Source organism: Vipera ursinii, assembly GCF_947247035.1.
Source record: "Vipera ursinii genome assembly, chromosome: 1".
In the NCBI taxonomy this organism is placed as follows: Eukaryota; Metazoa; Chordata; class Lepidosauria; order Squamata; family Viperidae; genus Vipera; species Vipera ursinii.
Genome location: NC_139512.1, coordinates 359,646,073 through 359,669,919, shown reverse-complemented (window position 1 = coordinate 359,669,919; position 23,847 = coordinate 359,646,073). Strand labels below are relative to the sequence as shown.

Below are 23,847 nucleotides of genomic sequence, written 5' to 3'. Positions count from 1 at the left end.
TCTTAGTGACATACCTTTGCAGGAAAACCTCGTATTTCCGCCGATATGCAAAGCCAGCCCTGCGCACTCTCAGGTTCTCCATCAGGCCCAGATATTTCACTTGGTGCCGAATCAAAACTTCATCAAAACTGCCTGGGAAAATATGGAACCATCCCTGGAGTCCAGAGCCAGTTCAAGGCACACAGACGTCCTTCCCCTCCCCTCCCCTCCCCCCTCAGCTTAGGACGAGGGGATGGGCAGCCAAGCCCCAGCCTCAGCCAGGCCTCAGGCCCCAGTGGGCCAGGAGGCCCCGAGGAAGCAGCCACTCTGCACGACGGAGGGGAGAACCAGGCAGGGAGGCCAGCGGCAGCCCTTCCTCCCACAGGCCGTCCTCGGCCTGGGCTCCAACCTGGAGTGTCGGGTGGGGGGGCAGGGAGGGAGGGGCTGGGCGCCCTGCTGACCAGGAAGAGCCCCCCCACACCTACCGGCCTGCTTGGAGTGATTCGGCTTGATGCAGCGGACGTAGGAGGGCTCCTTGGACATGAGGATCTCCATCAGCTTTGAGAGGCTGTTCTTAAACTGGGTCACCGCCTGCACAGCGAGACGGGCCAGAGAAGATGGGGTGGTCAGGGGCCCCCACGTGGGGAAGCGGGGGGACGCGGAGCCCCTCTGCCAGGCCTTACCGTCTCCGGTCTCTTCTTGTCGGTCAGCTCTGTCCTGTCAAAGCACTGGGTGAGGATGGGGTTCTCCGAGTCGCACATCGCCTGCAAGGGCAGCAAACAAAACCACGGGAGATGGCACCTTTCGTGTGTGGGGGGGTGTTTGCGGGATGGGGGCCACATTCGGCCAGAGCGCCTCCCCAGGCTCACCTCCTTAAGGTTCCTGAAGAGCAGGTCATTGTTCTTATCCAGGAAACCTGGGGAAGAAAGCCAGGCGGCCACAAGGTGAGCAGCAGGACCCCCTGGGCAGGAACCGGGAAGGGGGGGGCAGCCCCGTGGCGCTGCAGGAGGGCTGACCTGCTACGCTGTAGGTGACGTCTCCGGCGTAGTGCAGCAGGCGGAACTCTTCCCGCCCCAACGACTTCCGGGTCTTGGCATCGGCCAGCTTGTGGCTGTGGAGGAAGCACGGAGGAGGGTCAGCCTCGCAGCCGCTCAGCCAAGGACGTGGGGAGGGAGAAGGAAGCCCCATGGCAAAGGGGGGGGGGTCAACAGGGTCATCTTAATGCCAAAGGCTTTGAGTTCTATTGCTTTGGGGAGCACCTTCTGCAGGGACACCCCACAGCAAGCCCCCCTCCTCCCCTGAGGTGCCCACGTTTGCAAGAAGACCCGAGGAGGAGACCCCAGCGTGGCCATCTGGCCTGGGGGGGGTCAGACGGGGGCTGGTGCGGAGCCTCTAAAACTCTTCCTGGATGGTCTGTGTTCTCCCACGGAATGGCTCACGTGGTTTTGTAGTTGTTTTAGTCTTTTCAAGCTCCTATGGTTATTTTTTTAAAAAATTTGTGTGTGTTAGGTTTGAATTTTGAAAGCTGTCCATATAGTATGCGAGACAGGCAGCTATAATAATTAAATCAATCAAAGCCCAATTGCAAAAGACCCGTCTCTCCTGTCCACTGGTCTGAAAACTATGCCTCCTCCTCCTCCTCCTGGGTGTGTGTGTGGGTCTCCAGTAAACTCACGTGAGGAAATGGGGGTGGCTCTTAATGGTCTCTTCCAGCTTCTCCAGAAAGGTCAGATCTGTGGCGTCCCCGGGCCGAAGACACTCCTCGTCCTGCAGACGAAGCCAAGCCCAGCAGTGAGGAGGAGGAGGTGGGAGGGGCACCTCCCCTGGGTTGCTTTACTGCAGGAGCCGCCCGTCTTGGTGGGGACCACTCCCCACAAGTATGCCCCACAGCTCCAGCAGCCATCAGCCCAGGCTGAGAAGCAGAGTTGGTGCTTGGCGGCCCAACCCTAACCCTTTGGGGGCCAGGGAGCAGGAGCCCAGGCAGCCGTGGGAGGGCCAGGCCGCCTCCTCCTCCTCCTCCGGGCTGACCCAGGACTCTTTGGACGCTCTGCTTCTCTGAGGAGGGCTTACCAAAATGGAAATTATGCCTTTGAACTTTTCTTCCACCAAGTCACAGATGATCTTGTTGTTGAAATACTGAACGGGCTCCCACTGCCGTTTCACAAGGAGAGATCCAATTCAGCAGGGAATCAGTAGGTGATTTACTAGGTCATTTCCGCAGCTCCGGCCCACTGGACTGCCCCATCCATCCCTTTCCTAGCACCGGAAAAGCCACCAGCCACCCCTGTCCCCCAGAGCATGGGGGGGGGGGAGGCTGAAGGCAGCCCAGCTCAGCCCTCTTGCCAGCAGCCCAGTACAGAGCAGCAGTGGCTCCTGCTTCCCCCACCCAGTGGGGGCTCTTACCGCGATGCCCTCGGCTTCGTACTCCTCTTGCTCGGATTTCAGGGTGAGCTCTATGAAGAGCTGCTGCAGTTTTTCATTGCAGTAATTGATGCAGAATTGCTCAAAGCTGCAAGGAAGCAGAGAGTGCTCCGGGAGAGCTGAGCCAGGGCGGCCGACACTTGGCCGTGGGATGGAGCCTCCCAGTCACCCACGCCCTCTCCCTCACACACACGGGGACACCAAAGCGGCAGAGCAGCCGGCACCCCTCGGGCTGGCCCCGCAAACCCCCTTGTGCAGCACAAGATCCTCAGAAAGGCTTCCCAGAAGCGCAGCTGTGCATCTCCACAGCAGGGGGCTGTGGACTCTGCACGCCGCCACAGAGCATGGGCAGAGGGCGAGAGCAACCCTGGCATGTTGGGCAAAGCCTTGGGCAGGCTGCCAACCTGGCTGCCAAAGGGTTCCCAGCTAAGGGAAAAGCTGAAGGCGCCCGGAAACACACCTGTTGTGCTGGAAAACCTCAAAGCCGTAAATATCCAGCAGTCCCAGCACAGTCGAGCTCTTCCTCCACCCCATACTCTCCGTCTCCTGGGAAAGAGGGCAGAGAACAAAGATGGGGGGGAGGCAGGAACCCCGAGCTCTCCCTTCTGGAGACCTCCCTTCTCACGTCTGGTCTGCGAAAGGAGTCCTCCCCCCCCCAAGGCAGCAGCAGCCCAATCACGGCAGCAGGCACCCCCCCCACACACACCAACCAGGGCCCCAAGCCCATCGCTTCCCCTCCAGTGGGACAGGAGCAGCGCCTGGCTTGACGGACCCTGCGACTCACTACAGGGGGAGTCACAACAGCTCCCGAGTGCCAGGTTTGTGCCAGCGATGCCAGCAGCCCAAAGCAAGGCGGCAACTCTCCGATTCCACTGAACGGGCCTTCCTAACAGGCAAAGGCAGCCCAAGTGCCTTTTTCAAAGGGAGGCTGCCCTGGCCAGCAGCAGAGGATCCCGCCAAGCCCCAGAGACCCTCGCCGGCTCCACGCTGTCCCCAGAGATGACCGCAGTTGCCCAGCAGAGGCTGCTGTGGTTGCCATTAGCCCAAGAGCCGCACAGGGGCTGCAGGTCCTGCCAGAGGACATAATCCAGTGGCCCTCAACCTTTGGGCACCAGGGATCGGTTCCACGGAGAGGTTTTTCCACGGACCGGAGGGGGCGTGCTTTCACATGTTGCCTGCATCCCACGGAGGGGGCTTCACTTATTTGCGCAGACCGTTTTCTGGCATGCTACAGACCGGTGACAGTCCATGGACCGGGGGTTGGGGACCCTTGACTTAATCCAACCGAGTCAGATGGGAACTGGCTTTTCTGGACAGATTTCTCCCAGTAATTAACAACAGTTAAGACTCCCAGTTAGCAAGATGGAAAGAATGATAAAACTATCAGATGACCATAACCAAGCAAAGTTAAAGCAAGACAAAAAAAAGTTAAAATAATATATGAAACCTGGCAAAAGCTGTCTGTGGTAGAAAACGCAGGTATAAAACAATGTTCCTTGAAGCAGCAGATGCCTAGCAGCCTTCCCCCCTGCCCCCCCCCCCCAGTCTCCTGGCCTACTAGAGATCTGTGGGAAGCTGGTCCCTCCCTCCAAGAAAGCACCTTGAACTGGACCCAGAATGCTTCTGCCCGGGGTGTGTGTGTGTGTGTGTGTGCCTTTGCTGCATCCTCCTAGGCCACCACCCAGAGAGCCGGTCACAGCCAAAGGCAGGGAGGAGGGAGGGAAGGCCGGGAGAAGCCCTGGCCGAGTTGTGAAAGGCTGGACCTGAGGCCAGCTGGCAGTTGCTCAGCTGCAGGAACGCAACAGAGGCCAGCATTTCGCATTACAGCTTTGCACGCAGGCAGCCTCAGCAGGGTATAAATGCTGGAATCCATTTCAAAATACCAGTCGTGGCTTGTCTGATGCAGCCCCAGGGAAGAGAGAACAGAACGGCAGCCCACTAAGAGTTTGCGGCGCTCCGATGAAGAGAAGGAAAGCGCAAGCTCCTCTCCCCAGAGGTAAAAGAGCAGCAGCAGCAGGGGGAAGCAGCCTCCGGCGAGAGACAGGACAGCAGCCGGCCGCTTTGCCCGAGAACTGGTGAGCAGCAAAGTCCTCTGGCACGCCAAGGGCTCCCCCGGAGAGCCCCAAAGGATCGAATAATGGGAGAAGCTGCATTTCATCTGCACCTCGTTTCATTTCCCCCTGGGGCAGGGGAGTTGTTGTGCACCTTTGAGCCGACGCTGCCTCCTGGAGACTGCCGGGATGAGTCTGGGCGGTTACTTGGCAAAGTTTTCCAGAGGTAGTTTGCCATTGCCGCCTTTACAGGACTGAGAGAAAATGACTGGCCTATGGTTACCAGCTGGCTTTGAGCCTAAGGCGGGACTAGAACTCACAGTCTCCTGATTTGTAGCCTAGTGCTACATGTATTTTACGCAACCTATTGAGAGATGTTGTCTACATCTCTGTCTATGGCTTCTTTCTCTATTGTTCTTGCTACGGATGGCCTCTAACTTAAATAAATACATCTCCCCATTAAAATCTACAGAAGACACTAAGAGGGGGAAACTAGCAACAGCAAACGCCAATGAAGCCTGTCCATTTGCCCAACGCAACTCGCCTCCCAGACAGAACCAATCGCGGACAGCAAAAACAACGCCGCAGCCCTCCTGACGGGTCTCTGCGCAGCTCTTTCTGGCACACCTGCGGTTGGGCAAAACACACCCGGCAGGCACTCGTTTTCCCACGGGCAGACGGGCAGGCAGGCAGGCCCTGCTCCCCAGGGCCACAGGGGAACCAAGGGACTGCCCGGGAAAGAGGGCGTCTCCTCCAGGTGTGAGCTGCCTAAGAACCCCCTTCGGGGGCTCTCCTGGAAACCACAGACAAGCACCCCTCCCCAAGAGAGGGGAACTGCTAGGAATCCCAACGCATTTCAGAAAAATTCCCTGTGTGCCAAGTGAAGTGCCGAGTGTCCCGATGAAGAAATTTTTCCAAGCCCCACTGGGTTTCTGGACCTTTCCTGACCAGCTCAGGCGAACCTGTACCACATTCAAGGCAGCCCGTGGCCTCCTCGCTTGATGGCTCATCATCAAGTGCTGGTTCCTCTTTGGAAACCCGGCCCGCCCAGGACCGGAGACGAGCCAGGCCCTTCCGGAGGGGAAACCTCACCAGCTCCCTGGGAGGCTGCACCAGGGCGGCCTTCCAAGAGTTGCCCGCCATCAATCCCCCCCTTCTAGAAAGAGGGGCTCCTGCCAAATAAGGGTCTGTGGCAAAGCTCTTCCTCCTCAGCGGATGCCTGGCGCAGCTCTCCCGTTTGCGGCACAGGAGGCTGCTCTGCTGTCCAACTGGGGCGCTCTGTCTCACCAGTGAGTCCTTGACCTTCTGGCTTGGGTGGCAGCGGCAGTACCTGCTTCTCCTGCACAAGGAGGAGACAACTGGCACCGCTGCCAAGCAGCCCTGGGCCACCTGCGATGGACGCAGTGCAGCTCCTTTCTCTCACGGAGGCTCTGCTGCACAGCTGCGGCCCACAAGGTCTGCAGAGAGGGGCACCCTTGCCCTTTGAGAACCGAATGCCCCCTGGCTGCAAGGCTGTTGATTTGCCAGCAGCCAGGGGGCATTCTGTTTCCTGCCTGGGACGTTCGGCTGCTTCACGGGGATGTTAAAACACAACCCCCGTTTCACATCTGCTCTCCAAGTTCAAAACAAATGACAGGTGAGCCCAAGCTACGGAGAAGTCCCAAGAAAAGTGGCTCCTTGCGCAAAGCCCAGCCGAGTCCCCTGTGAAGGCCGGCAACTGGGGCGCCAGAGACCAACTCACCTTGTAGGCCAAGGACTTGTTAATCTTGCCCACCAGCCAGGAGAAGGTGCGCCCATAGACGGCTTTGGCCAGAGCGTCGCGGGCATAGGCGGCTTGCTCCAGGCTGAGAGGGCTGATCAGCTGCAGGGAAAGAGGAAATCTTTCGGTCTCCGTCTGAACTCTTGCCACGAGGAAAGGGGCGAGAGGCCAAGCCCCTCGGATCCCAGGGACCGTCGCCAGGGGAGTAACCAGGCTGCCGCCCCCCCTCCCCCCGTCGTTCTGTGGGCAACTCTTCTCTCACCTGTTCTCCCTTTGCAATGATCTTCTTGTGGGTCAGAGCTTCCTGCAGTACCGCGTTCTCCAGGCCCAGGAGCTTCAGACCAAGGAAGAAAGGAAGAAAGCGTGAGTGGGTCAGCCAGACCCCTCCTGTGGGCGGGTCGCAGGGCTGAGGTTTGGGCAGGGAAGGTCAGTCACTGAGCAAGAAAGAGGGAGGCTGCTGTCGCCGGACTGCACCTGCCTCGCCTCCCTCCAGGCCCACCTTCCTAGCAGGAAAGCACAGCCTCTGAAGGTGATGGGGCAAACAGGAGGGCAGCGTATCTGGCTGATCCCAGGCATCCCGTACTCACTTCCTCAGCCAACCGCAGCTGAACCCGGGGAGATTAAACAGTGAACAGAGTAGATTTCCGGGAGATTAAATTCCAAAATATACTTGAAAGAGCTTCCAAAGGCAGTTGGTACATTTCACTTTCCATCTACCTTTTCATCATGGATAAAACGGAGGCCTGGTACTGATCCCGTCACTCACCCTGGCCAAGTATTTGATCTGGTTTTCCGTGGTCACTTGTGCACTTCCGTGTTCATCCGTTGCAAACTGCACATTCCCCAAGTGCAACACGCTTGCAATGATACTCAGCAGATCCTGGAAAAAGGAAGGAAAAGTCTTGTGAATACAGCCCTAGGCAGAGGTGTCCCTAGGGAAGGGTTCTCCCACTGGAAGGAGGGAGGGTGGGAGGGAGGGAGGGCGGGGGGGCAGGGCTCTCACCTCAACTTCACTGTCGCTGAAGTTGATGACAGACAAGGCCCTGCGCACCACCTTCCAGTCACTCTTGTCATTGATGGAGGCGACCTTGGCGCACTGGCCCTGCATGCAAAGGGGAGAGAGTGGACTCCTGTGGGACAGGCTCCCTGAGGCACAGGTGGCCGCAGGTCAGACAAGCAAGGTAAGATCGGGAGAAATGCGAAGAACATCCCCACATGAGCCGCTGTGCCCGCCACCCCTGGGCGGCTGAGGCTGCAAAGAGCGAGGGGCAGCAGCCCTACGGTGGAGGGAGGGCTCCCTTTACCTTGACCAGAAACTGGTACTGGTGGGGGCTCTTCTCCAGCCCCAGCCTCCGCAGCAGGTCTTCCTCCCCCCCCTCCAAGAGCTGGTAGAAGATGTGGAAGTTCCTCTCGCCGTGATTCTGGTGCACCACCCGTGACTTCTCCAAGAGGTAGTTCAGGATGTGGCCGCCGATGGGAGCCCCCTAGGCAACCCAAGAGAAGGCATGGGCTGCAGGGGTCCCACGGTCAGCAGCAGCAGCAGGGGCGGGCGGGTGGGCAGGGAGCCCTTCTGGGGTGGGAACCGGAGTCGTTGGGCACACGCCCCCCCAGCAAAGGCAGGATTTCTCCTCCTCCCCCTCTTACTGGCTGTCAGCCCAGCTTGCACACCTTGTAATCAAACTGGACGTCCATATATTTCCCAAACCGGCTGGAGTTGTCATTGCGTAGAGTCTTGGCGTTTCCAAAAGCCTGGATCCCAGCAGAAAGCAGAAAAAATCCAGATGGAGACCTTGGAGCGCTCCCCCGCAGAGCCCAGGCCCTCCACCCGGCCAGAAGCCCCTGCACTACATGCTACATGACTCCCTGCAGGAGGAGGAAAGGAGCTGGGGGGAGCGGGGAGAGAAGCTCAAAGCCATTATTCACACTGGAGTCCCCCAGACCGGTGGCCGGGAGGAGAAGGGTCCCGTTTCCCTCCAAACAAGCAGGGCACATTCTTCCCCGGAGGCCCCTCTTCCGTGCAGGGAAGCATGGAAGCATTTTCTCGAGCTGTCTGGCGTTGGGAGCTCCTGTCCTGCTCGTGCCACCGAGGAGCTCCAGACTGAGGCTGGCCGTGACTCCCTTGGCACCCTAAAGCCAGACCAGCACCCCCATTCCTTGGTGAGCCACAAGGAGTACCTCGAGAACGGGGTTGGATTGCAGCAGCCTGTCCTTCACGGTCTCCACCTGCTCGCTCGCGGGGCAGGTGACAGCGTAGTACTGCAAGATCTTCTTGGTGGCCTCCGTCTTGCCCGCCCCACTCTCCCCCGAGATGAGGATGCACTGGTCCTTCCTCTCCGTCCGCAGGGAGCGGTAGGCATTGTCAGCGATGGCATAGCTGCCAAGGGAGGGAGAGAGGCCACCTGCTCTGCTCTGCTCTGCTCTGCTCTCCCCCAGGAGCACAGAGGCTCCAGCTGCAGCTTGAGGCTGCTTCCTCAAACTAGCCCCCAGCCCCCTCCCCAGACTCGGCACTCTCTCCAAAGGGCTGCCAGGTCTCTCCTGCCACGAAGGACCGACAGGGGTGGAAGCTGCCCAGAACTGCCAGGATAGCCTGGCAGGGTTGGGCTCCCACCGAGCCCAGCGGGGCCAATCGTAGCAGGGAGCACTGCCAGGACTTGCCACCCTCCAAGTCCCCCCACCTTCTTGGCCTAAAGCCTTTTGCCAGGCGCTGCCCACCCTCCTTTTCCCGCAGGGGGGACCTTCTGCCCATCGTTCCTGCTGAGGGGTGTGAAAGCCCTCCTGCACCATTAGCTGGCCTTGGCAGTGCAGTGGAGGAGGAAAGCGGGGTGGGGACAGGCGGGAGGTGGAGAGCATGGCGCCTGCTCAGGTACCCACAGGTGAGGAGAGACTTCGTAGAAGCTGACGCCACGGTAACGATTCATGTGCTGCTTGCTGTAGATCTCCAGGTCTTTGTACGGGTTCACCGAGACCAGAACCGAGCCAATGTATGTCTGAAGAGGAAGGCAGCCCAGGGGGGTGTCAGGAGGGGTGCCCTGGCTCAGTGGGGCTCCTTTCAAGGGGACCCACAGCCCCCCAATTTGGCCCACGGACCAAAATCCTGTTTCTCCTTTCCTTCGTGATCTGGGGGCCACAAGGATATTTCAGTTCCCTCCAGCAGCAGCTTGCACTGTAATCCAGCACCCGCAGTGGACTGCCTTCCCCAAGAAGACCCCCCCCAAGCCTGGGAAGACTTCCCCCTGGGCCCCCAGCACTGACCAGTCTCGGCACTGGTCGAGCCACCCAGAGCAAGGGGGCTCCCTGAATTTGGGGACCTCTTACCCTGGTCCACAATGTAAGGAGGCCACTCTAGGCACCCAAGAGAGTTCTGATCTAGGGGCTGCCAGGGCCCCAAGAAGGAGTCCCACCCCCATTAGGCCAGGCAAGACGCTGTGTGGAACCTCCCCCCTTCGGAGATTAACGTGGCCCCAGCCCAGTCAGCCTTTTCGTAAGGCCCCAAAGACCCGGCTCTGTTCCGGTGAGCCTGGGGCGCTGAACGTGTGTCTACCGCCCGCCTCCTGGCTGTGCTGCTCACTGGCCGAGGACCTTGCTCCAAGGTGTAATTAGTATGGATGTTTCTAGTGTTTTTGTTGTTTTAAAACGTTTCTAGTGTTTTTAACTGCAATGTATTTTTTTGAACTGTAAGCTGCCCGGAGTCATTGACCAAGATGGGGAGTCATGGAATTGAACAAACAAATCAGTTAAAACGGAAGTTGGCCACCAGGCACCGCACTCACATAGATGAGGTTCTCCTTGAACCGCCTGCGCAGGTTCTCGATGAAAGCGGCTTCGCTGGTGAAGTTTTCCAACAGGACAAAGTCCTGCACTCCCACCCGATCCCGGGCCGTCAGGGCGTTCTCCATCTCTGCCAAGCGGGCACCGTCACCTGCCTGCCAGGGGCACAGAACAGCCTGGCTGAGACCCGGGAGCACGGCTCCGCACCGGACGGACGGGATGGCCAGGCAGAGCTCCCCTATTGCAGGCTGCGAGCCCCCCCCGAGCCTCCCTGGCTGCCACCACTGGCCCAGCCGACTCCCCATAAGGCCCCCCCTCTGAGCACCCGTTCTGCTTTACTCTGCACCCGTTCACACATCTCAGCAAGAGTGGACCGAGTGGCCCACAACAGTCAAGTGAAACAATCGTTATAAAAATATGGATAGTCGTTATTAAAAGTGTAGACAATATAAACAGAAGGAATCAATATAGCATTCCCTCATCACCCGCAACAGGGGAGACACCTTCCAATGTGGTAGGTTCCCTGGGACCCCCTAACCCTGACCGAAGAGGGTCTTGAGGGGCAGGGGGAGGCTTCCATGGGGTGGGTGCCAAGGCGGAGAAGGCCTGACACCCTGCCCCTGCCCTCCCTGCCAGAGCGAATAGTGGCCTGACATCGTTCTCTTTCCTGGATCCCAGAGCAGGAAAGGCCACGGAGGTTCCAGCCCCCCCACCCCCACCACTGCAAAATGCCCCCATCCCTGTCCACTTTCTCTGTGGCCCCAGTCAACGAAGAGACCTTCATTTCTTCAGAAAGCTCCAGGGGGGAGGAATGATGAAGCAAGGGGCCACCCCTTAAAGGGAAGCCACCACTTGTAATGAGATAGTGTGTGGGGGCGATGTCCCATGCTGTAAGGAATTAGCCCCCCCCCCCGCCCACTCTCCCCGAGAACCGGCACTAATGCAGAGGGGCTCTTCCCAAGACAGGCGGAGCAAGGTCTGAGACACCCGGCTGCCCAAGCGCCACGGCAGGTCCGACTACGCGTACCCTCCTCCTCCCCAACTGACCGACTCCTATCAACCGCCTGCCTGCTCCCCCCCCCCCCGCCCGGCTCACCTCATTGTGGAACAAGTGGTACCCAGAAGGAATCAGAGCGCGCTTTTGCTGGATCTGAGACCACAAGCCCTCCACATCCATGGCGAAGGACAGCACCAGAAGCCGCCCAGAGACAGCCTCTCTCTCCTCCTGCCCTGCTCCAGCAGCAATGAAGGCACCTCGGGAAAGCAGCTGGCACAGAGCGCCAGCCCTGGAGGGAAGCCTCCGTGCATCACCCGCCCTCACCGGGTCCCAGAAGCCGCTCCAGGGGAATGAGGCGCACCTGCGGTCCTCACGAGGCGACCAGGCCAGCCATCTGCCAGCCGCCTTCCCTGCTGAGGGCTGGGAGCCCAATTGCTCCTCTCGCTCGGACGTGGCCGGGCATCTTCTGCCAGGGCGGGCAGGACTCCTCGCTGTCTCCTTCCCACCCCTCCTGGGGGACCCAGGAAACAAATTAGGAGAAGCAGCATCTGAACCACCTTCCAGTCCAAAGTCCAGCACAGCCGCCTTGCTCTCAATGGCCACCAAGATGGCCTTTGGGGAGGGGTGAGCTCCATTTGGGTTTCACGCCCCGCTCCAGGAGACCTCTCAGGGAACACTTGACTCAAGCTGGCGCCTCAACCCACAAAGGCAAGAGTGGGCTGCAGTTTGAATGAACCTTTATTGTCAAAGTACAACCATGTGTACATTGAGATTGGCTGAGCCTCCCTTTGTGCCCCCCCAATTCACAGTGACAACAAACCCACCGTCTTGTTACACCATGTGAGCTAATTGCACAGCACACCAGCCTCGCAAGTCACATGAGAGAAGGGAAGCAGAGGTGTCTCTGGCAGCCCCCACTGGAGCCACAGAGGGGAAGATGCACTTCATCCGGAAGCAGCCCAGGGTGGTTTAGGAATCAGAGCCGTCTGAAATAAACCATCACTAGCAAAACCCACATCCTGACAACCAGGAGCCCTGTTTTTCCAAAGGGGCCCTAGAGGTCTTCAACTAAAGAGAAGGATGGGTGCCCGTCTGGCATCCCCCAGGAGGGGGTCTCCCAGCCGCTGCGGTCCTCTGGAGAAGGGAGAAGATGCCCCAAAGGGGAGAAGCCAGAGCAACCCAGGGCCAGGGCTGCTGAAGGCAGACCCCCAACCCAATGGAGGTAGGGGAGTAACCAGGAGGGCCGGACCAGGGGCCAAACTCCCAAACCACAGAGAGAAGCCAAGAGGATGGCGGCGGCCAGCTTCATCGGGGGTGGGGCTTCCAGGCCATCAGAGTTCTTCATCCCAAGGGCTTGCTCCATGGACTTTGCCATGACTCAGGATACCCAAATGTCGGCTGGAAAGCCTTCGTTGCTGCTCAGAGGAGGCTGTCACCCATTGCTTTGCAATTTAAAGCTCTTTTTCAATATTCTGAACAATTCTATAAAACATGCCACAGACAAAATATTCTGCGTACAGCTGGATCAAGACAGACTACAGAAGAACAGCTACCGTCCAAAGGTTGTACATGCTTGAACCTTATGCCCACCCCCAATGCCTGTTAATGGTCCATCCCTGCAGGGAGATGGAGCAAGTGTGTGTGTGTGCGCACACGCGCGCGCCCACGCCCACACACACACAGAGTCTGCACCCTCACCCTGGGCCATTCTGCTTCTTTACAAAGGACCCAGAGGCCAAATGGAAAGGCTGTCTCGGAGTTGCAGGAAAGAGCTGAGAAGACAACACGACCTCCGCAGTCTTCAGTGTTGGGGCAAATCAAACAGCTTGGTGCTGATCAGGCGCAAGCTCCTCATTTGGGGACAATGCCCGGGGAATCTGCCTCGAGGGGGGGGCACCCACTGCATGGGAATAGACCATGTGAGGCAGCAGCTAGCAAGGCCAAAACAATCGGAGGGGGGGTGGGGGGTGGAATCCATACTGTGGGAAGTGCCCATTTCATGCTGGTTAGATGAAACTGAAAGTGCCAAATACAGTTCTGGGCACCACGTTTTAAAGTGGGGAGACCAGGGAAGCTGGCATGGGTCCAGAGGAGAGCTCCCAGAAGGCGTGTTAGAGGGGGACAGCCGGTCTGGCCTGCAGAAGAGAAGCCGTGGGGCCAGAGAGGGGACCAGGGAGCAGCAGGAGGGCCACCAGGAGGTGTGCCTGAACTCTGCGGGCCACGTGGTTTGGTGACCGGGAACATGAGCTGCCTCGGGCGACGGGGATCGTTGTTTCCAACAGTTGGTTTTAATCACACTGTCGATGGGTAGCCACAGAAATTATTTAAATAAATAAATAAAATTAAGAGAGAGGAGTCAGAGAGGAGTGATGCAAGCTACTCTTCAGAAGAACAGTCCACCTAAAACTGCGGTGAAGTTCCCCTCTGGATGGCCAGCACTGGATTCTGTGGATTCCTTCCTGTACTGGACAGGGGTTGGACTAGATGTCCTCCCGGGTCCTGCCCCCTCATAGGGCCTAAGATTCTGTAAGACAGCCGCTCCTCTGAGGCTCCCTGGCCAAGCCCGGAGGCTGCCGCCGCCTTCAGCAATGTTATCTGTGGCATGCCAGATGTGGCACAGCCGGCCACAGAGACCGGCTGCGCCTCAGCCGGCTGCACTAGAGCCTGCCTCCTTCCCAGCCCAGCCCAGCCCAGCAGCTGGCTGACACTTTCCTTTTAAGGAGAAAAAATGTCTTTGCAGGAAAAGACTCTGCCTGGCTGCAGTCCTTCCCCATGGAAGTGGTCCTCTAACAATCCACGCCAGGGAGAACTGAAGAAGAAGCAGCCCACACAGCAGGATCCACAGCTACTGGCTCCCCAGGGATCAGGTGAAAAGACTTCTAGTCCTCAGGATCTCAAAAGACAAGAGCTGGGCGGGGGGGATGCAAAGAGATTAGCCAAGGAAGGGGATTTGCTGGCCCTCACACCCCTTAGTGTGGATGTAGGGGCTGCGCTGAGGGGCATGCCAGTCTGAGCTTTTAGGAGGAGCTTCCTCCACCCCCCACCCCCGCCCTGGGCAGCCTCCATTCCTTTCCAGGGAGGGGCACAAGAAATCCCCAGAGAGACTCTGAGCTGCATTTTCCACTGGAGGAAACAGGATTTCCTCACCCAGCACAGCCCCAGGGAAGGTGCCAAGAAGAGGCCATGGCTGTATAAGGGCAGATCGGCAGAGGAGGGCATGGGGCTACTCCGGGTGGGGGAGGGCAGGAGCCACTGATCAGCACCGGGAGGGGGGAGCAGAGCAAGGCAGCCTCCCTGGCTCCGGACCCCGCCCAGGGCTCATCCAGCAGGTGGCCAGGTGGGCAGCCCAGACTGGAGCTCTGAGGAGGGGCACCTGCGTGCAGCAGACGCACCAGCTTCCACCCGGCAGGAAGAGGGAGGCCCAAAGCCCCCAGCAAGCAGCCCCACTCAAAAGCTGCCACGTTGCCCCTGTGGAGACTGGCAATCAGCCACCACCTCCGGGCACCCGAGGGCTTGTTTGTTCAGCACCAGCAGCCTTTTCCCAGCAAGAGAAAAGGGGCTGCCCACACCCACAGGCCAAATCTCCAGAGCGGAGAAGCCCAGGAGGCCGCGGCCAGGCACACCTCCCCGCCCCCCCAGGGAAAGGCTCCCCAGGCAAAGGCAGCAGGTGACAAAGGGCGGGGGGGGGGAGGGCGCCCTTGTGGCAGCAACAGGGGAAGCCGAGCTCCACCCGCTGAGTTTTCGCGGACACAACAGGGAAGAGAGTTGCTCCGGCTTCCCTGAAGAGGCCTTTGTTCACCTTCCCAGTTTAGTCCCGGGACTGCCTGCAGGTTCCCGCCCTCCCACCGCCCTGGCCCCACTGAGCCTTTCTGAGGTGGGTCAAGGTCTGTTGGAGGCCCATCCTTGACCCCCCCCCCAGGAATTCAGAGCCTCAGAAAGGGCAAGTAGCGGGCCTGCCGGCCAAAGGGGAGCAGAGCTTGGCAAGGGCAGCTGCTGCTCCCTGCAACTCTCTCCCGGATGCCCACCCTGGGACAAACCTCTGCATTAAATGGCGGCTTCTGAGCATTTGCGCCATGCTACATTGTGCCTTCACAAAAATGGGAACATCTCCCCCCCCCAGGAGATCGACTCCCACCTGCCTGACTGAAGACCTGGCTCTGCCCCTGACCTGGGGGGAGGGGGTTGGTCAACTGACAGCAGCTTCCGCGTCCCCCACCCCGTATGTTCTGCTCCCTGCCGCCCATCTTTTAGTTATAACCTGTATTTTTATTGCAATTTTGTGATTTTACACAACACACACACACACAGTTTTATTTTGATCTTGTAAGCTGCCCAGAGTTGCCTTGCAGTGAAATGGGCGGCAAACAAGTTTATTAAACAAATAATAAAATTAAATAAGTAAATAAGTAAAATAAAATAAAACTCGTCTCTGAAGGACTGCTAAATATAGAAAGCAAGTAGAATGCTTCAAAATTACCTCAGAGAGCAGGACAAGAAATATGTATTGCCTTAAGCTTGGGTTTAAATTAGGAGGCGGCAAACTTTGCTTGGAGAAATGTTTCAGCCGCCACAGGAGGAGCTCTTTCCAGAGCAGCCGCCAGAGGCGCTGCAGAGGATCCCCGGCCTCCTCTCTTCCTCTGCCCGGCAGATGGCAGCCTCCCCGGGTGAAGCGGGGGTGGGAGGGGGGCACCGAGGGGACCGGCCGGAGTTCCCAGGGCCCTGCCGGCAGCCAGAGGCAGGTCAACTGGTTGCACCCTGGGCACTGTGCCCGGCTCAAAGCCGTGACTGGCCTCTAGGCAGGCCCAGGAGGGCTGGCCCTGCCTGCTTCTTTTGCAATCCCTGCTGGCCAAGCCTTCTCTCCTCATTCTGCCCAGCAAGTGATTTGCGAGAGTTTCGTTTAATGACAATTCAAAGTACAGCAGCCTCTGAAAACAATGACTCACTACCCATCTTCCCGCAGGCCTCTGACCGTGATTCGGGTGCTTTGCAATGGTCTCACAGTTACGACAGTCGCAGAGGCTCGCAGTCGCGCCACTCAGGTTTGCAAGCTTCCCCGATGGTTTCTGACAAGCAAAGTCAATGGGGGAAGCTAGTTTCAATAAAAGGCGGCAATAAAATCAAGTCTGGTCACGTGATGACTTACTTAGCCACCGCATTGCTTAGCGACTAACATTCCCCTCCCAACTGCACTCATAACTCAAGGACTACCTGCACCTGCTGGAAGAGGAGAGGTGGCCTCTCCCAGTCAGACTCGGGCAGGTCAACCTGGAAAACCCCCGGACCACGGCCAGCCTCTTCTGGCAGCTTCCTTTCAGGCACTGCCCACCCCCCCGGTCCTTCTGTGGCCAGGCCTCCTCCGAGCCTCACGGGGGTCGTCAAGCAGTGGCCCCGGGGACCCAGCTTTGCCTTAGGAACAGCCGCTTTAGCCCCCACTTCCCGATGAGCGACAACAGACAGAGGCAGCACGAGGCAGGGTTGGTGTCCGGCAGATCCCTTCCTCTCTGAGTGGCTCAGGCTGATTCTCTGCAGACAGCCGATCCACAGGCCCCATCCGGGGGGGGGGGGGGAGGACACTGAAAATCCCCCAAATACATGCCCAACTGGAAGGCACCCGGTGTCCTTGTGAGCCAGGAGGGGCAGGCAGCTGCTAAAACGGCCAAGGCGATCACGGGAGGCATTACTGGGGGTGGACAAAGCCACTGTCCCTCTATGCTGTGCCCCCCACTTGAAGTTCACGTTCGGCTCTCGGCTCCCCAGTTCAGACAAACCGGGGCAGAGGGAGTTGAGAATCTGGAAACCTAGCTTGTGAAGGACCGGTTAAAGGGTCAAGGAAAGTTTAGCTCAGGAAGGGACCCTGGACAGCAAACATCTAAAGGCGTCAGGCAGCAGAGGAAGCGGATGTCGCCCCAGAGGGCAGGACCAGAGACAGCGGTTGAAGTTAGAAGGAAAGAAGGTCCGAAGAGGTCAGGAAGGACCTCCTGGCTGCCTGAAGGAGGCTTTCCTTCCCTGCAAGGGAGACCCTCTGATGGACAGAGATTCCACTTGGGGGGAGGTGGACTAGATATTCTCTATGGTCCTTGTGATTCACACTTGGGTCTGCAGGGGTGCCTCTGTGTGCTTCTGACTTGGAAGACTGGGTGGGGCCTGGCGGCTCAGGGCAGGACGGCCATGGGGACCAATCCCCCTCCCCCATGGGACCCGCAGTGCTTCCTGACAACTCTGGGTAAAGCCATCCACTCCTGAGCCAGTGCTGCCCCCTGCTGCCAGAACACTTCAGAGGCAGAATAGGCCCTGCCCCCACAGCCCTGTCACTCACAGGGCCCGCCCACTGCACATAGCACCCGCCTGAAGGCTTTGCCAAACCATCACCTGCCCTGCCCACAAAGATGATTCACCGCCTGGATGAAAGTGCCAACCAGGGACGGCCTCTGCTGGCATAAGCACAGGAACGGAGGGTGGGGGGGATTCTTCTTTTCTGAGGGCCTCAAGGCTCCCCCCCCCCCCGTTAGTTGAAGAACCTGCCAAACTCCCAACCAGCCGCTCGTGACTCCCCCACACACACACAGCCATGGCGTGGGCAGTTCATGCAGGGCAGTGGCCGGGGGATCCTCCCTGGCACAGCAAAGGCCTGGGCTGATCGCTGGCAGAGAGAGCAGCTGCTGGGCGCCTCGGTAAGTGGCGAGAGGCAGCAAAAACCTTCTTGCTGCCAGAGCAAATCCCGCCAGCCCAGCCCATGGAACGCATGGAATGCAGACGCCTCTTCTCCCCCTGGTGTGTCAGGAGGGGGGGAGCCCTGAGTGCCGACTGACATTAATCTCACTCTCCAGCCAGAGAGGGAGGGGCCGGGGCCACTTGACTCAGGCCACGGGGAGCAGAGGCCAGGTGCACAAGCCCTTGGGGGCAGAAGAGGGGCTGTCAGAGACCCTTGCCACCCACCCTGTGGGGCACAATCCTCACAGAGGTGCTGTTGCAGCCACCAAGGAGCAAGCGTGGGGGCCCCTGTCCGAGGGAGAAAGGCTGCTGCCACGCTCACTGCCAGGCTGAGCCAGAGCAGGGAGCAGACAGGGTGGGGGGGAGGGAAAGGGAGGGGGCCTTCCCAGGGCCAAGGGTTCCAGAGAGCCGCCTCCCCTCCCACTTGATGGCTGCCCTTAGTAAAGTCAGAGGGTCCCAGCTCTAGGGCCGTCCTCTGGAATGCTGAACCCGCCTGAGCACACAACAGCCACGCCCAGAAACCCCAGCTCCTCCCCCTGCCCCACCCCAGAGCCCTGGCCGGGGTCAAATTCCAGGCAAGGTCCATCGGAGCAGCGCGGTCTTTTTCTCACCCCACACGTCCTAGGTTCCCTCCTAGGTGCAGGGCACCTTTCTCCCCAATCACCTCACCCCAGAGGGCCAGGAGCCCCAACCAAGCCGCCATTGGTCCTTTCAGCCACAGATCTCATTTGTGGCGGCCTGAATCCATCAGGGTGGGGGTCCCGGCAGAAGACAAGGCCACTGGGCTCATTCTGGGAGCAAGTCTGGAAACCACCCGGACTTCCTCCTCTCCATGACCCTCCAGGGCTCACCTGAACTACTCAAGGGGTGCTTGGAGAACAGGACAAGTAATTCTACTCTGCAGACAGCCTCAGTCCTTGCATGCAGGAAACCACCAGCACGCGCACACACACACACATACACACACAGACATACACTGCCCCAGGCTGACCCTAGGATGGGAGACCACCAGGGAACCCCAGGAATTTGGGCTAGACTGGGAAGTTAGAGACACGCCCCAGGAAGTGACAAAGGCTTCTTTTGCATTGTGTGTGTGTGTGTGTGGCCTGAATCTTTCTTGCTAGATGTTCAAAGAATGCCCCCCCAGCCATTCAATCGGCTGGTGATGACGCTCAATCCACCTGGAGGTCAGGCAGACGTAGTCCCTACTAATCCACTTCTTTCAGAGGGCTTAGAGACCCCCGTCTGAAGAGTTCAGCCGGGGTCATCCTCATAGTCTCTGCCCAACTTCCCAGTGAGACCGCAGTGCTCCCCAAAGTCGCCAGCCAACGGGAGCCCCGGGGATCTGTTCTCAGCAGGGTTTCACAGGCACCCTTAGGCTTCTCCAGGGACTTCCCGACCTTCTCACTCGAGCAGCTCACGCGTTTCCCGGCGCACTCGCACCCACGGACGAAGCCGCCCCTCCCTGCTTTGCTCCTCGAGACAAGCCAGAGCACCGAGCGCTTCCACCTGGCTAGCTCCGCTGCCCCGGCAGCAGCCCCGAAGCCAATCAGCCTTGCCGGCAGCCCTCCGCCGGGAGACTCCGGGGGGATTCCTGGGGCAGGTGGCGGGCCGCCGGGAGAGAGACCGCTGGCGAAGATGGGCCGGAGGTTCGGTCCGGCAGGGCCCGGCGTCTGCTCCCTCTCAGGCTGCCTCAAAACGGCGGAACGGCCAAATCCCCCAGTAGGGCAGCTGGCCCAGCGCCCGGGCCCAAAATGGGGACCCTACAGCGCCCCCATGGGAGAAAAAGCTCCGCAGTCCTGAACCGTACCAGCCCCTCGGCAATCGCCGCCACCGGCCCACCGACCCGCTCCAGGCGGGTGGCGGAGGGCAAGAAAGGCCAAGGCCGCCGCCGCCTTCCTCGGTCGGGGATAGCAAGCGAGGGCCGAGCCGCCCGGGCCCTTCTGGCTAGCTCTCCCGAGGACCCGGAGGGCTGACGGGGCCGCGCCGTAGCTGCCAGCCCCTCCTCCGCGCTCCGGCCACCGGCCGGGCGCTCGACGCCGCCCCCCCCCTCTGCTGGTCGGGCTGGCCCCGGACCCCGCTCCGAGAGCAGCGGCCCCTGCAGGCCCGGCGGGAGGAGCGGCCCCTCCACGGGCGGCAGCGGAACGAGGCGCCGGGCGGGAGGGCTCGCCGCGGCTTCCCCGGGACGGAGGGGCCGAGGCCAGGCGAGCAGCCCAGAGGCCAAGGCGGAACCGGGCGGGCGCGCTCGAGGGAGGGCCGGGCTCCGCCGGGGCAGGGCGGCGGCCGCACTCCTCTCGCGGCTCGCGGGCCAGCGGCTGGGGCCCGGCCGAGGCTCCGAGGGCGACGTCGCGCCGATCGCCCGGCCCGACCGCCGCCGCGGCTGCTGCTGCACGTGGAGGGGCGGGGCGGCTGCCCTGCTCGGGGACGGCGCTTCCCCGCCGGCGCGGCCTACCTGATCCGGGAGGCGAGACGCGCGAGGTCCAGCTGCGCTCTGCCCGCCGCGCCCTTCTCTCTCGCCGGCCAGAGGCGCCCGCGGGGAGGTGGGCGCGCGGGGAGGTGGGCGGGCGGCGACGGCCGGGAGGCCATCCCAGCCGGGCGGAGCCATGGGCGGAGCGCGCAGGCGCGGCGGCTGGGCACGGAGTCTCCGGGGCCGCGGCTCCTCCCGCTGGAGGGTGGGCGCCGAGACGACGCCCGCGAGGCCGGGGGACGCTCAGCTCCGCCGCCGCGGCCCGGCCCGTGCGCTGCGCCTCCGGGAGCCGCCGGGCTCGCATCCCCGGCCTTGGCGAGCGCTGATCCCGGTGACTCCGCATTCAGCGGCGGGCGGCGTGCCTTTCTGAGTCCCGCTGCCAAGGGGGAATGCCAGCCGTCCTGCGGCTGGGCACCAGGAGCCAGGGTGACTTCCTGGAACCAGAAAACCCCAACGTGTGAACTCAGCCGCTGGCTGCTCGCTCGCGTGAATAAAACAGTGTTTCCCATCGTGCCTAAGGAGTGTTACGCTTGGAGGCCAGAGAAAGGCACGTTTTCCTTCTGGCGGAGGGAAACCCCGCGACTGCACAGCCGAACGGCCAGCGCGCCAGGGGTTGTTCCAGGAAGTCAGCTGGCCAGAAGCCCCGGGAAGGCCTTGCCTTCTTCGCTTGTGAGCTGGGCACCTGGCAGGGTGAGGCTGGGCCTGCTTCCCAGGAGGGGAGAGGCCCAGGAGCCTCGCCCAGAGTCTGCCTGCAGGTTGCCTGAGAGGTTTCCCTGCAGCCCCACCCCCGGCTGACTTCAACACACAACACACAATCCAGGCCTTGCCCCTTCCGCACTAACTCCGCATTGGCAGGAGGGCCTGAGAAACCTTACAAAACCTCTCCCCGTTCTTTTCCGTTGAGTAGCTTCCATCAGGGAGTGTTTGCACATACTTGCCCTGAGCGCACCAAATGCTTTTTGCTTAAAAAGCCACTCCGCAGCAATGAATGAATGCATAAGATACACAGAACTGTTTGCCCAGAGTTCATCCGATACTTAGCAGCTCTCCTCCAATGCCATTTTTTATCCAACTTGATGCCCTCCAGTGCACAAGGCCAACTGTTGGTGGGTCCTGCAAGTGGCCCCTCTTTTCAACTTACGAGCCGCCTCCAGCAACCTCCTTACCCACCCAGGGCCCCACTCTGCCAGCAATCGAAGCTAGAAGGAAGGCTTGCAGGCTCGGCTCTCAGGGCCCATCAGTTGCACACTCGTCGTTTTTCCTAGCTCATGGTAGGTGAGTCCTTTCCTTTCCTTTCCTTTCCTTTCCTTTCCTTTCCTTTCCCTTCCCTCCCTCCCTCCCTTCCCTCCTTCCTTCCTTCCTTCCTTCCTTCCTTCCTTCCTTCCTTCCTTCCTTCCCTCCTTCTGACTGCCTATCTTACACTAATCCTAGGCTGCTCACAACAAAAGCAATTCAAACAATAGTAAAACAATCCTGTCAGCTGTGCACAAAGCAGCATCTTCTCCATCAGTTCAACCGCCGCTGGCCCCTCCTATCCCAAAGCCCATCTTCCTGGCCTTCCAGACCTTAGGAAGGCTGCTCCAAAGGGCCAGGGCAGCTAGGGAGAAGGAGGCATGCTTCTGAAGTCCCACCAAAAGACCACCTTCAAGGGGAGGGATTGGAGCGCACCTTCCCTCTCGGCTTCAAAGGTGGTAAGCAGCATCTCAAATTGCGTCTGGAAAGAAACAGAGCTGGTGGTGTCATGTGGGGAAACCAAAATGTCATGGTTCCAATCAGTGAGACCGAATAAACCAGAACCCCAAGGCAGGATCATTCCTCAAAGGACATGTTTATTGGATACATAATATCGGCTCAAACAAAAATGAAACCTGATCTAAACTTCCCCCCCCCCAAGAATCAAAGTAATACAATGTAACAATTCCCACTCCTCTACTCATGCTATCCAATAATAGAACAATTTGGCGGGCATTCTGACCTAAACGATCCTCTTCCCCCTAGGTATGGGAATGACCTTGGTTCCCACAAGACTTGCTCATGTTTAGACTACCAGAAATACCTTTCTTGTGGCAACCTAGAACGACAAAAATGGCTGCAGCCAGGTTCGTTGTAGAGTTGACAGTCGGACCCCACCCCTAAGGAGAAAGTAAGTCCTGAGTGTTCTGTACCAGCCTGCTACCGGCCCTGCAGCAAAAGCAGGGACAACCCCTTTACAAACGGCAAGAGGCTGGAATAAAGCCTGCCAAATTTATTAACATAAAACAGAGCAAGACAAGACACCAACCATGAAACAGGAGCTATGAAACAGGAAATATCCAAGCGGTTGCCTTCAGCAAACCAGCCCTCCCACACATTCCCCTTAAATACAGTTCAGGGCGTGGCCTCTCTCTGCCTCCTTCCGAGGTGCCCCATTGCCTTCCTCTGTTTACTCCTGATTGACTGCCTCCTGCGTCGGGCGTCCTTGAACAGGGCTGACCAGGTGGGAGGGGCCGGCTGAGGGCTCTGCGGAGCCTCAAGGCCATCATCAGCAAGCTCTTCAACACCCCCCTCCTCCTCCTCTGAGTCGTCCGACCCAACTGCCGAACCCACAGGCTGACCCTGAATCACAACACTGAGAAAGAAGCAGAACCACAAGTTAGGAATCCCCCCTAGCCTTTCTGAGGATGCTTATTATAGAATTTCTGTATTAACCTCTCTGCGTTTACATCCCTACTCTTCACCCAAGTAGCTTCCAATAAGGGAGTTCAATCATTGGATTGGAATGGAATGGAATGGAATAGAGCTGGAAGGGACCTTGGAGGTCTTCTAGTCCAGCCCCCTGCTTGAGCAGCAGAACCTATATCATCTCAGACAGGTGAATGTCTAGTCTCTTCTTAAAAATCTCTAGTGATGGAGCATTCACAACTTTTGGAGGCAAGCTGTTCCACCGGTTAATTGTCCTCACTGTCGGGAAGTTTCTCCTTAATTCCAGGTTGCTTCTCTGTTTGGTCAGTTTCCAACTGTCGTTTCTCATCCTTCCATCTGGTGCTTTGGTGAACAACCTGGCCCCCTCTGCCTTATGGCAGTCCCTCAGATACTGGAACAGTGCTATCACGTCTCCCCTATTTCTTCTTTTCCTTACTAACCAGACCCAAATCCCGCAGCCGTTCTTCGTATGTTTTAGTCTCCAGGCCCCTGATCATCTTAGTTGCTCTTCTTTGATTTTTTTCCAAACTCTCAACGTCGTTTTTGTGATATGGTGACCAAAACTGGCTTCAGTATTCTAGGTGTGGTCTTACTAGGGCTTTATAAAGCAGTAATAGTACTTCTCGTGATCTTAATTCTATGCCTCTGTTTATACAACCCAGGATTTTGTTAGCTTTTTTGGTTGCTGCTGCACACGGCTGGCTCATAGTCAAGTGATCGTCCACCGGGACTCCGAGGTCCCTCTCACAGTGGCTCTTTTTGAGCCAGGTCTTGCTCAATCTGTATTTCTGCCTTTGGTTTTTCCAGCGTAAATGTAAGACTTTGCTTTTCTCCACACTGAAATTCATTTTGTTGGATGGGGCCCATTGTTCAAGTTGGTCAAGATCTTTTTGGATCCTGTGTTTGTCTTCTGGGGTGTTGGCTACTCCTGCCAGTTTGGTGTCATCTGCAAATTTGATGAGTTCCCCTTGTCCTTCTTCATAGCTGGCCACCAGGCCTGCCGCCTCACTAA

The 23,847-nt window shown here is 58.9% G+C and overlaps 1 protein-coding gene across 2 annotated transcripts in view; it reads right to left on the bottom strand.

The window, feature by feature from the left end:
• The window catches only part of MYO1C (myosin IC), a 51,197-nt gene extending 30,950 nt beyond the window's left edge, over positions 1-20,247 (bottom strand). For both annotated transcript variants that reach the window (XR_014493908.1, XM_083375034.1), the window contains exons 1-19: positions 20,139-20,247; positions 9,981-10,133; positions 9,082-9,197; positions 8,386-8,584; positions 7,879-7,959; positions 7,515-7,694; positions 7,214-7,312; positions 6,977-7,090; positions 6,473-6,544; positions 6,193-6,312; positions 2,861-2,946; positions 2,383-2,488; positions 2,050-2,130; positions 1,655-1,746; positions 996-1,090; positions 849-895; positions 663-743; positions 465-570; positions 15-132 (exon numbers count right to left, since the gene is read on the bottom strand). Coding sequence is in view for 1 of the 2 variants with exons in the window: in XM_083375034.1 (XP_083231160.1) it covers positions 15-132; positions 465-570; positions 663-743; positions 849-895; positions 996-1,090; positions 1,655-1,746; positions 2,050-2,130; positions 2,383-2,488; positions 2,861-2,946; positions 6,193-6,312; positions 6,473-6,544; positions 6,977-7,090; positions 7,214-7,312; positions 7,515-7,694; positions 7,879-7,959; positions 8,386-8,584; positions 9,082-9,197; positions 9,981-10,106 (1,919 nt within the window). In the remaining variant the exon portion in view is untranslated. The remainder of the gene's footprint in view (positions 1-14; positions 133-464; positions 571-662; positions 744-848; positions 896-995; positions 1,091-1,654; positions 1,747-2,049; positions 2,131-2,382; positions 2,489-2,860; positions 2,947-6,192; positions 6,313-6,472; positions 6,545-6,976; positions 7,091-7,213; positions 7,313-7,514; positions 7,695-7,878; positions 7,960-8,385; positions 8,585-9,081; positions 9,198-9,980; positions 10,134-20,138) is intronic.
• Positions 20,248-23,847: the final 3,600 nt, after the last annotated feature.